Source organism: Erigeron canadensis, chromosome 2 (genome assembly GCF_010389155.1).
Source record: "Erigeron canadensis isolate Cc75 chromosome 2, C_canadensis_v1, whole genome shotgun sequence".
Taxonomy (NCBI): Eukaryota; Viridiplantae; Streptophyta; class Magnoliopsida; order Asterales; family Asteraceae; genus Erigeron; species Erigeron canadensis.
The window spans coordinates 28961375-28975905 of NC_057762.1; the positions used below are offsets into that span (position 1 = coordinate 28961375).

Below are 14531 nucleotides of genomic sequence, written 5' to 3' on the forward strand. Positions count from 1 at the left end.
GGTCAAGAGAGGGCGATAATGTAATATGGTAAGGCTTGTATAAATACATCTTGATTTACATGTAAGAGGGCTCCAATGGTGATCGATGTGCGTTTCTCATTTTTTGCAAAATTATTTCTAACAAGATCTTATATGGTCGAAAATGGTGGTGTGGGTAGAGACTTGTTGATGGTCACTCTCTAAACAAATTAAATAATTTTTTCTCTTTATTAATTAATTTAGTGGTGTTGATTTATTTGTGTCTTAGTTAAGATATCTAAATATGAATAATAGTTAGATGGATGGTATGATGATATTTTTTTTGATTAATTAAGTGTTTCTAATTAAATGATGTATGAGTAGAAATTAGTGATATAATAGATTAATAGAAATAAATAAGTAATAAAAATTAATTTTTTATTCTGTTCTTTGTGAGCAAAGAAAAGAAATTAAATTTATTTTCACAACCAACGAGAAAATAGCTCAATGGTATAAGATATTTCACACAAGTCTCTTAGTAATGCAAGACTCTGGTGTTTTTAGGCAGTGTTTTTTTAAACGGAAATTGAAATATATATTATATCAAAAGACCAACTATCAAGATACTGGTGGTCAAAAGAGTACAATTACAAGTTACAACAATCTAGATATCAACTTATTACATTATTTAGACCTCGGCCGAAACTTTAACTACTAAGACTGCAAAAAGGTTGGAAAAAAACTTGTGTCGATTACGGTGACCCAAGACACAAGAAAAAACCTCATCAACGATGGCCGAACCACCTGTTTTCACTTCGTGATGTTTTTGATTCACTCTCACAGAAGTTTCGGGGAATCAAAAAAAAAAAAAAAACAAGACCAAAAGAGAACATCAGCTACGACCAAGAAGAATCAATTGCAAAAAAAACCTTCTACATATTATCAAGAGGGCACTTGCACCATTTGTCCCACGTGAAGGTGGACTTTCTATCACGACTTCCAATCCAAATAAACGAGCAATCAACGATGGAATGGAATAAGCTACTACTGGTCGTGTAACACATTGTTTCTTGCCTTCCAGATTAACCACCACCAAGTAAAGAGGATTGCTTGAATCTTTTGTCAAATTTTGATCAGTTTATCAATGTCGTTACGCCATTCCAAGGTGCTTGTTTGTGCACCGAATCCGAGGTTAGAGTGGTGGATGATTTGAGGTGAATAAGGTTATTTATTGGCGGTTCCCAAATGGTAGAGTTTTGCCTCTTTACGCCAAGTGAGCTTATTCGTAATTTGAATGTGATTTTTTCATGCCTCTAACGAGCTTCGTAGTCTTCTTTTTATAGGGGAATACATTCTTGGAGGACAAGTAGATGACTTAGGGTTTCCTAAGTCTTAGGCAGGAATATAATTTCCTTAGTTATTGATCGGAAATGATAAGACCAAATCCCGACTTTGTAGGAGGGCGATCCTTATCACATTATGTTATTTGTAAGATCCTTCGTGACAAATGTCCCTTCGTATCATAGAGTCAGGTCCTGCGTACCGCTGGGAGGGTACGCCATCAACCCCCCCAGTCCAAGGTGATGACGTGCGCCACACAGTTATTGCGTTGGACTAAATATGTCCTTCATCGTGTTTTGCAGATTTCGTGTAAAATTATTAAACCGCCTTTAATTTATTTGATTTGAAAGGCAATTAAAGGGGTAGATGAGCGCGCGTCCCTAGAAGACTGATGGACGGTTGCGATCTTCATGCAGTCTTATATAAAATCCAATTTTCGTCCTTTTTAGTTTTTCTGGCTTCCAAAAAGTATCTTCTCTCTCTCCTAGGGTTTCCGATTTTTTCCTCTTCCGACTAACACAGTAGGTACGTGATTTTCTCCCTCTTTTTCCTTCATCTTTTTTTTTTTTATTTTTTGATCATCATATCCCGATGTCAAAAGGAGGCATCGAGATGACTGAATCGACCGTAATATGGTCGCGATTGAACAAGTTGGTCGATAGGTTTTTTCCTGGAAAAATATCAGCTTTCCTGATTCCCTCCGATGGTGATACTGTTCTTACTCCCCCTGATGGGTTTGTTGGTTTCTATATTAAGACCATGACTGAGGGTAATGTTAGGTACCCCTTTTCACCCTTTATGCTTTCTGTACTTGATTTATTTGATATCACATTTCCACAATAACACCGCTAGGCCTGTCAAGAATAGTTGCATTTGAAGTAATGTGTAGGGCATATGGTGGTGAACCGTTGTTAGATCTGTTTAGGTATTTTATCCAAACTTGTCCTTCTGGTGATTGGGTCACAGTGGGTAACCGTTCAAAAGCTGGGTGTTTTAAAAGGGGTGGTTTGGATATCCGTGATTGGAAAAGTGAGTTTCTGTTTATGAAGGCATCTTTGTTTCCAAGTGGCTATGAATCCGTGACTGATAGGAAGTTACTGTGTAAACATAAAAAAATATGAAAATCCCTTTCCTGAATATGTGATTGATGATCTGTGTCGTGAAATTCGATTGCACCCTATTCAAGTCGCTTTATATCCTGATGTTGTGTTGTACAAAGCAAAGTTGATTGGTACATTGCCTGGTGGTGTAGATATAGATGGTAAGGATCTGGCATTTCGTCTTTGGTAGCCTTTGCTAATTTATTGACTCTGATCATTGTGTTTGTCTGTAGATATGACTTTTAGGAAATTCGTCAAGAAAGGTGTGAAGGAGATAACTGAGGTTCCTCGTATTGAAAGGCAGGGCAGTCTTGTTGGTGATGCTGGTTCTTCAGGTGTTCAGAATGATAACTCCGAGGTGTCAAGTGCTGTGGATCCCCCCATTCTTAATATTGACATGTCTGAAGTTGAAATTACTGGTGCTTCTACTGCCAAAAGAAAGAAGAAAGAAATCCCTCTCCCTCACTCTGTTGCTGGTCGTATGAAAAGAAGGAAATTCGGTGATGTTCCCAAAGAGCTTGAATTCCGCAAGCCCTCTGCTTCAAAGACAGGTGTGATCTTTAATGAGCACTTTATTATGTTTAGCATCCTGCTATATTGATATATATTTTTTCTTGTTGTCCTGCAGACCTTCATGATCAGGAGATCCTCACATGGCTGAGTGGTGAAGACATGAATGCTGAGGATGTTAAGAAGATTGACAACATGGACAATGTGTAACAACCGTCTTAGAAATGTTCTAAATAAGTTCTTTGAATCGTACTTTCGCCATTAGAACGGTTAGACAGTTCAATTTATTTAAGTTCTTGACATGCTTTAGACCAAAATATGTGCTTATATGAAGGTCAATTTGATCTTAAATCTTGATTTATATGACGAGTTTATGATTAAAATACGATGAAATATTAATGTTCGGTTCGTAAACGTTCGTGTTCATAGAAGTTCTAGTTCAAAATGTTGCAAATAGTCCTTGCACTTATTAAGTTCATTTAATATTGGAAAACTATAAATAGAGAGTTAGAGAGAGAAACCCCATCCTCCTCATCTTCTCCATCTCACCACTCTCTCACTAAAACACACACTCAGCCACCATAAAACACACACAAGAGCATCTTTTGATTTTGATACATTTAATCGAAATCGTTTGTACTTTTAGCATCCTTGTGATAATCAAAACACATTTCTAGAATCATTTTTCAGGTAACAACAACATTGGATGAGTTTTTGATCAAATTAAAAGTGTACTTTTTCAAGTTCATGTTCTTGATGATTTGGTCCAATTTTTGAATGAAAATCGTGTTAATAGTTAATGGGTTTGTGTCTAAATGTGTTTAATAACATTTGTGTGAATAAACTTGGGTCATAACATGCTTTAATCTACAAAACCCATTTTTGAAAGTTAAGGTACAAGTTGTTCTTGAAGTCACAACTTGTTCATGTGATATTTGATCTTGAAAACTAGTAAAAGTGTTAAAAGATGATGTTATTGTGTATAAATGTACTAGTGCTATGTCCAAACAAGTCCTGAAATCGATCTAGACCTTATTGTTGAACTCGTACCTGTTCTTGACCCTGAAATGGCCCTGCTAGGACGATCTTGATGCCTAGATCGTCCTAGGGCAGCCTCATGTTCCTTCGGTGCTCGCTCGTTGGATCTTGTATTGTTGTTGTGTTGTTGTGGTCGTGATGTTGTTTTGGTACACTTCTGGGTAACTGATCTTCTAAGATTGGTTTCGCTCAAATCTGTCTTCTTGAATCAAAAATGATCTTGTTCTTGTATTTAAACCTTTGGAATGATCTTGAACCTAAGTACACGAAACGATCCTGACCTTGTCCTTGAAATGGTCTTGACCTAGGACGGTCTTGACCAGCCCCTAGGACGGTCTTGACATAGTTAAACTCCAAGACGATCTTGAACTCTAAAACGACCTTGTTCCATAACTTGGACCCTTGAACCTAAATCGACTTGTTATCGTACTTAATCACTAGACAAGTTCCTAGCCCTGTTACCTTGACATACGCTAAAGGCTGTACAAACATATCAAGACTAGTCCAACTCGAATCCTAGTTGGTATCATTGCTAAATTCTTGACCTAGTACATTAATGTCACGATTCATCTTAATCATAAAGTACTAGTTCAGTGAACAACTAAATTAAGTTCTTAAGGCTAAAAATCAGTATTAAAGGCATGATTCAACTCATTAGCATTATAATTACATGTGGGTGGGTTCAAAGACGTTCAGAACGAGTCCAGTTCAAGTACTTAAGTTCATTCAAAATCATTTTGAGTCAAATCGTTCAAAGATCTTCAGTTCAAGTACTTAAGTTCATCAAGGACATTTCGGAGAATAATTAATCACATGAACTAATATGCGTACTTATTTATGATCAATGACATATACTTAGGCTTCCATCAAGACGTGCTTGGATTTTGGTAGATATAATTTATCTATCTCCGTGCTTGTTCTCTGTACTATAAACTGTGCTTGTACCAGACCACTGTGAGTTCACTAATCCCCCTTCGTACAATTTGTTCAAGTTCTTTTATCGGGGATTGAAAAGCATGAAACCTATTTTGTACTGTACATATGTTCTTGAACTATTTTACGTACTATTATATGAACTTATGAGATACTTATGATATGATTTTTAACTGTTTAAAAGAGTATTTAAGTCTTGAATGAGCAAGATCCTTAAATACATTTATACTACTGTACTTGTTCATTATCATGTTCTAGTTCTTATTTGCACTTGTTCAGTTCTTGTTCACTGCTATCAATTCACATCCCACAGTTCAGGGATTGAACCGTAGGTAATTATGGACAGCGCTGTTTAGGGTAGGCTCACCCTCATTCTCCGCAGTTCTGGAGGATGCATATTATCTATTCTTGTTCTAATCTAGATCTTACCTGATGTACTTGATTATTATGAGCATATCTCTACATTACAGTTCAGTGTTGGCCAATCGGGTTAGCAGTGACATTACATTTATAGTGCAATATTTGTTCCTGTACATGTTCTTACTATTACAAAGTACTTTTGCTAAAAGTTCAGATCTTATGGCCTTGTTCTTACTATACATATTATTATATGTATACTAAATGGTACTTTACGTGAATCTCACCAACTACTTTTGTAGTTGACCTTTTGAACTTACATGCTTTTCAGGCTAGGCTAGTAGATCTTTAGCATAGGAGTCTTCCCCTTCTAAGCTCATCTCACTTGGCGATTGTTCGAGCATTCAAGATCAGGAGCTGTGAAGACTATCCTCTGCTTATTCAGTTCAAGACTTTAGTATTTTAAGACAATTGTTCTGTCTTATGAATATTAACTATTCTGGGTATATCCCATGTGCTGTAATAACTATCGTACTTCTTCTTTGTAAATGTTATTGGCTGTTTTGGAACTTGTACTGTGTGCAATTGAGCTTATCTGTGCATCCCGTATATTCCGCTTTAGCGGGGTGTTACACAATGAAACTTTTCTTCGTGTCTTCAAGAAGGATCGTCAGTTCCATACCTATCTGGATGTTGTGATTGCCAGGCGTTTTTCCAGGATGTCCATTGATCTAAGATCCAAGAGTCTAGAGGTGCAGTCTCTGGTTGCCACCGTTGAAGATTTGAAGGCTAGGGAAGCCCGATTTGTTACCACCGTAGAGTCATCTGATATTGTCCAAGATTTGAAGCAGCAGGTGAGCATGTTGAAAGCAGATGCGGTTGTCCATGACGAAACTGTGTTGAAGTTGCAACAAGAGTTCGCTGATGAGCGTGATGGTAGTAGGGTGCTGCGTGACCAGATTGAGGCTATGAAGCAGGATCGTACCAGGTTGGTTACAGAGGTAATTCCCTATGTTAGCAGATCTTTGTTGTATAGTGACGAGGTTGGGCAATTGTTGGGGGAGCTGACTTCAGCGAAAAGAGCTGATGAGAGGTCGACTGTATTGGAGGAATTTGCTGCGGAAGGCAAATGTGATTTGCAATGTAGGGGAGATTTCATTCCTACTGCTTCTCATGACCTTGAAGTTGCTGACCAGAAGTGGAGAGACGCTGTCTTTCCTTACCTGGATAAGGTTATTGTTGACCCCAACATTGCTGTTGATGATCTTCTGAAACTTGCTCCTGATGTGATCCACCCTGAAGCCCCTATTGATCCCCCAGTGAACATTTGAGGCCTGCGTGCCATTGGCTTGGCGAATGTGCCTTTTCAGACTTATTTTGAACAATTTTCTTTTTATGTCTGTAAATTTCTGGATAATGCTTCTTTTGGTGTTCTCTTTTGTCCACAATTTCCTAATTGTGGCTTATGGATATATTGCAGTACTGCTTAATGCTTTATGTGCATCTTTTGAATATTGTGCAATTTTGTTTTTCGCATTATGCTGTTTGCTGTGGATGGATCCATGGATGTGTATTTGGACTATAGGTCCTTATATACATTTTAAATTCCATGACATGGGCGTCCCCATTTTGGAATAATTTTTGTGTATCACTTGCGCTCATGTGCGTCTTTTTTCTAGAGGAGGTATGAAAAGGAAAAAGGAGAGAAGCCTTTATTAATATTAATGAGGTTACATCCCATGTCCTCTAGGCTTTGAAAAAGAAAATGGAATAATGATAAAAAAGAAGGACTAATTTATTCTTCCAGATTTGTCTTGCCTCTGGACGCATCGTCATCCATGCAGGTGTCCATAGTAAGGTCTTTCACGCCATCAGTGCTGTCAGGAGAAACATTTGGAATTGCACACTTCAACCAGGATGAGAGGAGCTTGCGGATTTCAATATTGAAGTTGCATTTTTCGAATATATGATCAGTAAATTCAATTCCATTATTGTAAATCATACAAGTAAATGAATTGACATCTATACCTTTGGCAAACAGATTAATCGAGGTGTTTTTAGGCAATTTAATTGAAGGATTTCTCTCTTACAAGGTATTGAGAGTGAGAGGACTCTCTAACGCGGATCCGGTTAAGACAACGTAAGTTATATCCCCTGTTGTAAGCAAATGATACACTTTTAGAAACAAAAAAAATTACTCTTACAACCATTATTACTCATCCATGCTATTAGAAAAATTAATGACTACTCTGTTTTCATGTATAAGTAGTTTATAGCTAGGCCTTTTTCGATCAATTTATTACTTATAGTTTTATCTTCAATTCTACATTGTGGTTATGTGTAGTTTAGTTAGCATACTAAACGACATTTTTTTTAAAAAGTGAATTTTCTAAAAATTTCGCATCGTGATACGACATATTTCTTTTAAACGCGAATACTAAGTAAGTCTAAACTTGTTTAATGCAACTAGAAATCAATCATTATCCTCTTATAAGTGTGAGTATCCGTGCAATGCAGCGATGACGGCGGCGGTGGTTTAGTGGTGTCGGTGACGGGTGGTGATGATATCGACAATTGGTGTCGAGTATTGTAACTGTGTAAGTTGATGTAATGATGATAGTGAAAATATTTTAAAAGATAAGGACTTAGAGTGTAAATTAGCAAGATAAGGTTATAAAGTGTTAATTAATTCATTAAGGACAAATTTGATAATCTCTAATAACCTTTTTTATATAGAGTATTTATTAAAAGTACTTTAGTATTTTTGAATCTAACTATTTTTTAACACTTTCTTAAATAGAGGTTTGATAATAATAGATAACTGTTTGTACGTACGTTCTATACTTACAAGTCCTAAAGTAAATCACTAGACTTTAAAAATGTATGCAATTAAAAACTGACAACCGTATTTAGCTACAACCAATAAAATATCCTTGTTTGAGCTTGATGTGTTTTAATATATAAAAATGTTTTGGCACTCTAAATCAAAACTAGACTTGTTTTTTCTTATTTTAATTAGAATATATATAGTAATAATGAAAATAATATAATACTAGAGTAAAAACAAAAGTCCTTGTTGCAGAAAAATCCATAGAAACGAAAGCTCTGTCAATGCCTCCATGGACTCTTGTTCCGACTCTTTTTATATATGATTCATTACTTGTGGGACCTTTTTAATTATATTAGCTAATCTTGATGAATTAGTGACTAGATATCTTTGGGTTTTTTTTTTTTTACAAGAAGCCTCAAATTTAAAACGTCATACGCAAACATATTGGAGTGATCAGAAAAATAATAAAAAACGGTCACAAAATATCTGGTTAAACCATGTAAATTTAGTAAAAACGTGTTACTCGTATATTCAAGTAATTTATAAGAAGCTAGCTAGGAAAGTCCCAAACAATTACTCGTACTTTCTAGTATTTTACTTGCTCACATCTGCCTAATTTACTAAATTAGCCCTACCTTAGACTCTTTTAAATTTGTCGTCCTATGGGAAAAGAGGTAAAAAAATAAACAAAAACACACGAAGAAAAATCCCAAAGTAGATCCAACTACAGCATTGCTAATTTTGCAAATTAAGATGTGACATGGGAGGGAGATCATTCTTGAAGTGTGGGATCACCTTTGTGTCGTGTTGTTGGTTTGAGAGTAGACGAACTCACAAAGTAGCCCCCCCTCCCATTGACACCACCATGCTGCACATATGTCCTTTTTTAACCCATGTTTTTACCACTTTTGATCAATTATTTACAGAATCTTCAAGTATAAACAGTTTACTAATTTATATTCTCTTGCAACAGTATACATGGTTTGTTTGGTGATAAATTCCTGTGGCAGGTTTTTGAAAGGTGCCTGGTAACCCGACTACTTTTTTGGTAACCCGACCAGACTTTTTGCAGCGACCCTGACAGGGGTCCCGTTTTTATTCTGTCATATTTACCATTATAGACATGGGGGCCCGCATTTTTTTTCACTTTTTGCAGCGACCCTCGTTGCAAAAAGTAGTAGTGGTCGGGTTACCAAAAAAAAGTGGTGGGGATATGGGGGGCGTTTTGAAATAATATGGAGTTAACTCATCTTGTAGATGTTTACTACATATAAAATTAATTCTGTTTGTTTACACTTTTAGTTAGCGTGAACAAATTAAAAAATTTGTCACGCTTTTATGTTTAAAAATATGAAAACTAAAAGTGTGTAGAAATTAATCCACATTTAAAATTACGGAAGTTTAAAAGTTCACACTTTTTAGTGTGAACTTTCATATTTAATTTGTCACATCACATTTATCCACGCCATATATATAGTTAGTGCGGACAAATGTGGTGTTACAAATTAAAGATGAAAGTTCACACTAAAAAGTGTGAACTTTTAAAATTACACAATTGTGGATTAATTTCCATACACTTTTAGTTCTTCATATTTTTAAACACATAAAAAGCGTGACAAAATTTTCAATTTGTTCACCCTAACTAAAAGTATGAACAAATGTGACATTATATAAGTATTTTGGTGAAAGACCAAGATTCAATGTTGACATACGCATTCTGGTTAATTTTAAAGTTGAGTAGATTTAGTGTAATATTTAGCTGTTCAAAATAAAGTATACCTACAAATATTTAACTTTAATCAAGTGGTTAACATAATAACATCCATTGGTTAATACCTTTACTTATCTTGATTAGAACCTGGAAAAAGCTTATCTATCTTAAGTAGAGGTAAAGTGTGTTGTCTACATTCTAACCTCCTTAAATACCGTCGAAATTGATATTGAGACTCATAACTCGTAAAAAACGGTACCAAGAGTTGCACACTTTTTATATATTTGGCCAAATTTGAAAGTAACTTAAATATAAACATGTTTTTTATTTAAACGACTGTATATTTTGTAGACCCTTATTATTGTAAGAAAAAAGATAATGACTTTTAACGTTTGGCTTGATTTCATATCAATTAGCTGTACAAAATTAAAGTTACAATAAAAAAAATAAGATTTACATGTTGCACTCGTATACAAACCAAAATAACTTTTTGGCATTCTAAGTCTCAAACCTTGATAATAATTAATAATAGAAAATTCTTAGGTCTTTGTAGTAACTTTATATTAATATCTTAAACAACTTTATATGAATTGTTATAGTGTTTATGTAACTTTAATGTTGTGTATTGTATGTTATGAACTTTTAAATCCTGTGTATTTTATGTTTCTGGGTAGATGTTCAACCATATAAGCTACCATTTGTAAATTTTTGATTGGTTGGATACACACAATGCACAAGATTTAAAAGTAGTTCATTACATATAATGCACAAAATTAAAGTTGAATACATACTATGACAATTCGTGTAAAGTTGTTTGTAGTTTGAAATACTAATCCTTTTATAAAAATAGTAAGGTTTATCATTTTTTAAAAATATATAAACAAGATTCAAAACAACATCCAATCAAATATGCTTATAAGTTTGACATATTAAATATCTACGATTTATTTAATTTAAAAAATAAGTAAGCTGACAGGCAGTTACGCAAATACCTGCTAGTCTGATTTACCGTCATAACCATGCTCTTTGTTATATATATAGTAAATGAGGCGATGCTATTGTCGCTCCCAAGAGAATGTTATGTAGATTCAACCAGAAATATTATTGTGGGGGGTGGGGAAATGAGAAACAATAGAGGACAGATGATTAGAGCTGGGAACTTGTAAAAGAATAAGTGACTCGGATAAAGCATAGGATGCCAAATTCTACTATTTTAATCACTTTTTGGCATTTTTATGTATATGAATTGATAAAGTTAAAATCAATCTCAAAATGTTCTACTATATATAAACGTATGTCGCGCGCATATACAAGATGTCAAGATGTACGTACCCATTAATTAAGGAAAAAAAAGAGAAAATAATTTCTTTATTTTCACAATCACTTGTCAAGTGCATGTGAATGTTATTTGTTAAGTTATTTAGAGTATAAATCTAGCATTAATTTCTATGTTTATACAAATAAATACAACTAGAAGCTAATTAATCAAACAAAATAGCTATAGCTAGGGTGACACTACTAGTGCCAAGTGAGAAAGCACTTCTTATATAGTCCAAAGGAAAATTACAAAATTGACCCATCTATATGTGCTTTCTCTAATTATTCCTAATTTTGACAAAACCATGAAGATTAATTAACATCTAGCTAGCTAGCTACTTAATTACTTTCCCTCTTAAATTGTTTACCCTATTTAAGAGAAACAACAAAAAAAAAAAAAAAAAGAAAGGAAAAGATCTAAAAACCATGCATTTATATAAAAACCTTCATGGAATAATGCACTACTTAATTTGACATGAATCTTTTTTCAAGTAGTTGTGCATGTTTCCTGTTGAACCCAGTTTGAGAAAGCGTGAAGAGTATTCATGTCAGCTCTGTAATGCTTCTGAGTGAACTCAAGAAAGGTAGGCCATGTAAAATCTGGAAAGATCCTAGGGTTATTTTCGTCCACCAATTCTTCAGGTGGGCTCACCACCTTATCTTTCTTTGGACATAGAAAGAAAGCTAGTGATTTTCTCGTGGTTTTGTTGTTCACTACTGCTCTATGTAAACAACTTTTGTATCTTCCGTTTGAAAGTGCCTGAAAATGTACACATATATACGGATTAATTAATTAATTTCCAAAAAGTTAGATCAATATAAATGTTGTTTAAATAGCAGTAAGTATGACCCATAAAACAAAAGTTGGTAGTTTCATTTCAGGTATGTACAAGAAAAATGACTTAAAAAAAAGGATATATATATATTTATATATACTTTCATGATACACAATGATTTTCAGTTAACAGTACTGAATTATTTTATTTGTTTTATTTTAATACCGGTCTGTTTTTCTTTTTTTTTTACCAGAATCTATATATAAATATATTATATTATATGTATATATGATATGATAAGATTGGTCATGAAAATAAAAACAGGAAACAGTGGAATCCATGTATTGAGATGATTATGCATGTACATGCGTATGCATTTTAAGTATGTATATTATCACATTTGTCGTATTTGGAGAAAAGCCAAAACACAAATAAAAACAAAAATGGAGCAAGACGAAAGATATAAAAATAAAAAAAAGAATTCAATTAGTTAGTTCCATCACTGTACCATGTTTAACTTTAAAAAAAAATTAAGATATATAAAACAAATAAGAATGAAACCCTAATCATGAAGAAGTCGATTACCATGAATGTGTCACCGATGTTGACTACAAAAGCATTTGAATTGGGTGCAATGGAACACCACTCGTTGTCGACAAATACTTCAAGTCCACCAACGTCATCTTGGTGTAAGATTGTTAAGGATGTTGGATCGCAATGGGGCCCCGTTCCTAAAGTAAGGTCGGGTTTTTGACATGGTGGATAGTAGTTTAGCCTCATTATTGAATTATTCTCTTGGAAAAATTCCCTGAAGTGAGTTTGCTTCACACCAAGGCTCATCCCCAATATCTCCATGATACCAAGTGATAGTTTACTCATGGCATTGCAATATTCTTGATAAACCTTCCTGTTATGATCAAACAAATTAAATAGCCAATGTTAACAAAAAACTAGAGAAAGATTTTATGATAGCTAGCTAGATTCATGTACGTAGTTAATTTGATCGGATCATACCCAAGTCTAACAAATTCATCTCCCAATGTGTTCTTGAAGTATTCGTAAACTATCTTGGCCGAGTTCTCCTCTGCAGAGAACTGGAAAGAGAGTGTCTCTTTCCAGGGCAATTTAGAGGAGAACCGGCCAGTGAAGCTGCTAGCATAACCACAGCTCTCACCGGCTTTTCTTTGAGCTTTTTGCTTTTCTGAAAGCGGGAGCTTAAAGAAAAAGTCCATGTACTTTTGAGCATCAGAAATTAATTTTGCGTCAACTCCATGGTTTACCACTAGGAAAAAACCATGTTTCTCACAGGCCTCACGTACAAGGCTGGAGGCTTCTTCAGCTGAACTTGACTGTCCAGAAAAGAAGCCTCCTAGGTCGACTAAAGGAACTTCGAGTTCCTTAGACTTATGGGAGTTGGGTTTCTCATGATCAGGCCATATAAACTGTTGGGGTATGTTGGTTTCATGTTGTAGGACCGATGCATCAAAAACAAGTGACCTTTTTTGGTCTTCTAATTTATGTTCTTCCTTGAGGGGAGTCATAGGTGAGGGAGTCTTGATCATGCAATCTATTGCCATTGCATTAATTATGTTTCTAATTTGAGTTACAAAGAAAGAGAGATTGAGAGTGTTAGTAATTACAAAGGTAAGATGAGTTTGGGAGGTATGATAAAAGAAACGCCAAGCTAGGCCGTTTATATGTGTTATCTCGGTGATCCTAGCTTCTTGTTTGGAATCTTATATAGGCCCCTCTCTGTACGTATTCCAGAAACAAACAATATATGATATAAAATACTTTCATATATGGAGAACTGAATATGAGGCTGTTAGATATTTAAGTTGAATGAAAAACTTTTTACATACCTTTTTTTAAACCATAAAAATCATGGGGCCAAACATTTATTCAAAGTATTAAAATATTGGTATGTAATGGGTTTTTCATCTAAATTGGGTGCATAATAATCTTATACTCTCACTTGCATGTTATTAAATCTTTTATATTCGTATCATCTATGGATGCTTAATAATGATTATTAATTACTAGCAATGTAATCGCGCGATGCGGCGGCGGTTTAGTGATGGTGGTGACTGCGGTCGTGGTGGTGACGAACTGTTGGTGGTGGTCGGTGTATGTAATTGATTTAATGTAATTAATGTAAAATGGTAGTGGAGATATTTTAGAAGATAAATTATTGATGATGTAAATTAACTTATTGAAGATAAAATGGTAATTTTGCATCTAACATTTTTATGAGAGAGAAAATAGTAATTATTATAATATAATATAGATAATATAATGTCAAATATATCAAAATGTTTACTAAAGATAACTTAATGGGAAGTTACTGACTATTTTCAAAGCTAATTGCAGTACAAAGCTTGGATCAAAGTTACGTGAAAAAGGGGAAACGTTATTCTTTCTATACATACATTTTTGGGTTACTTATTTACTCTACTAGCTAAATAATTGAGTAATTACTTTACATTTGCAAAAAGAGGCTTCTGAATAATCAAACATTGCATGCAAGGATGTATTGACAAATTACTAGGCATATGTTCAGAGGTCCTTTTGTCTTTTGCAATATTTGACAGGAAAGCAGTTCCCAATGGCGTTTTGGCGTTTCTTTTGGAAGTTTAATCCTCATAATTAGAGTAAATTAC

The 14531-nt window shown here is 34.5% G+C and overlaps 1 protein-coding gene across 1 annotated transcript; it reads right to left on the reverse strand.

The window, feature by feature from the left end:
• Positions 1-11300: 11300 nt before the first annotated feature.
• Positions 11301-13569, reverse strand: LOC122586858 (gibberellin 20 oxidase 1-like). The gene is made up of 3 exons (XM_043758862.1): positions 12886-13569; positions 12457-12778; positions 11301-11855 (listed from the first exon to the last, which is right to left on the reverse strand). Exons 1-3 carry the CDS (start codon positions 13446-13448, stop codon positions 11583-11585), a joined length of 1158 nt encoding a protein of 385 aa, XP_043614797.1. The 5' UTR covers positions 13449-13569; the 3' UTR covers positions 11301-11582.
• Positions 13570-14531: the final 962 nt, after the last annotated feature.

Excerpts from the sequence above, each read along its gene's own strand:
- LOC122586858 (XM_043758862.1), bottom strand. The coding sequence starts at position 13,448 with ATGGCAATAGATTGCATGATCAAGACTCCCTCACCTATGACTCCCCTC. Across the intron at positions 12,779-12,885 it reads GATGAATTTGTTAGACTTGG|GAAGGTTTATCAAGAATATT; the intron begins GTATGATCCGAT and ends TGATCATAACAG. Across the intron at positions 11,856-12,456 it reads ACATCGGTGACACATTCATG|GCACTTTCAAACGGAAGATA; the intron begins GTAATCGACTTC and ends GTACATTTTCAG.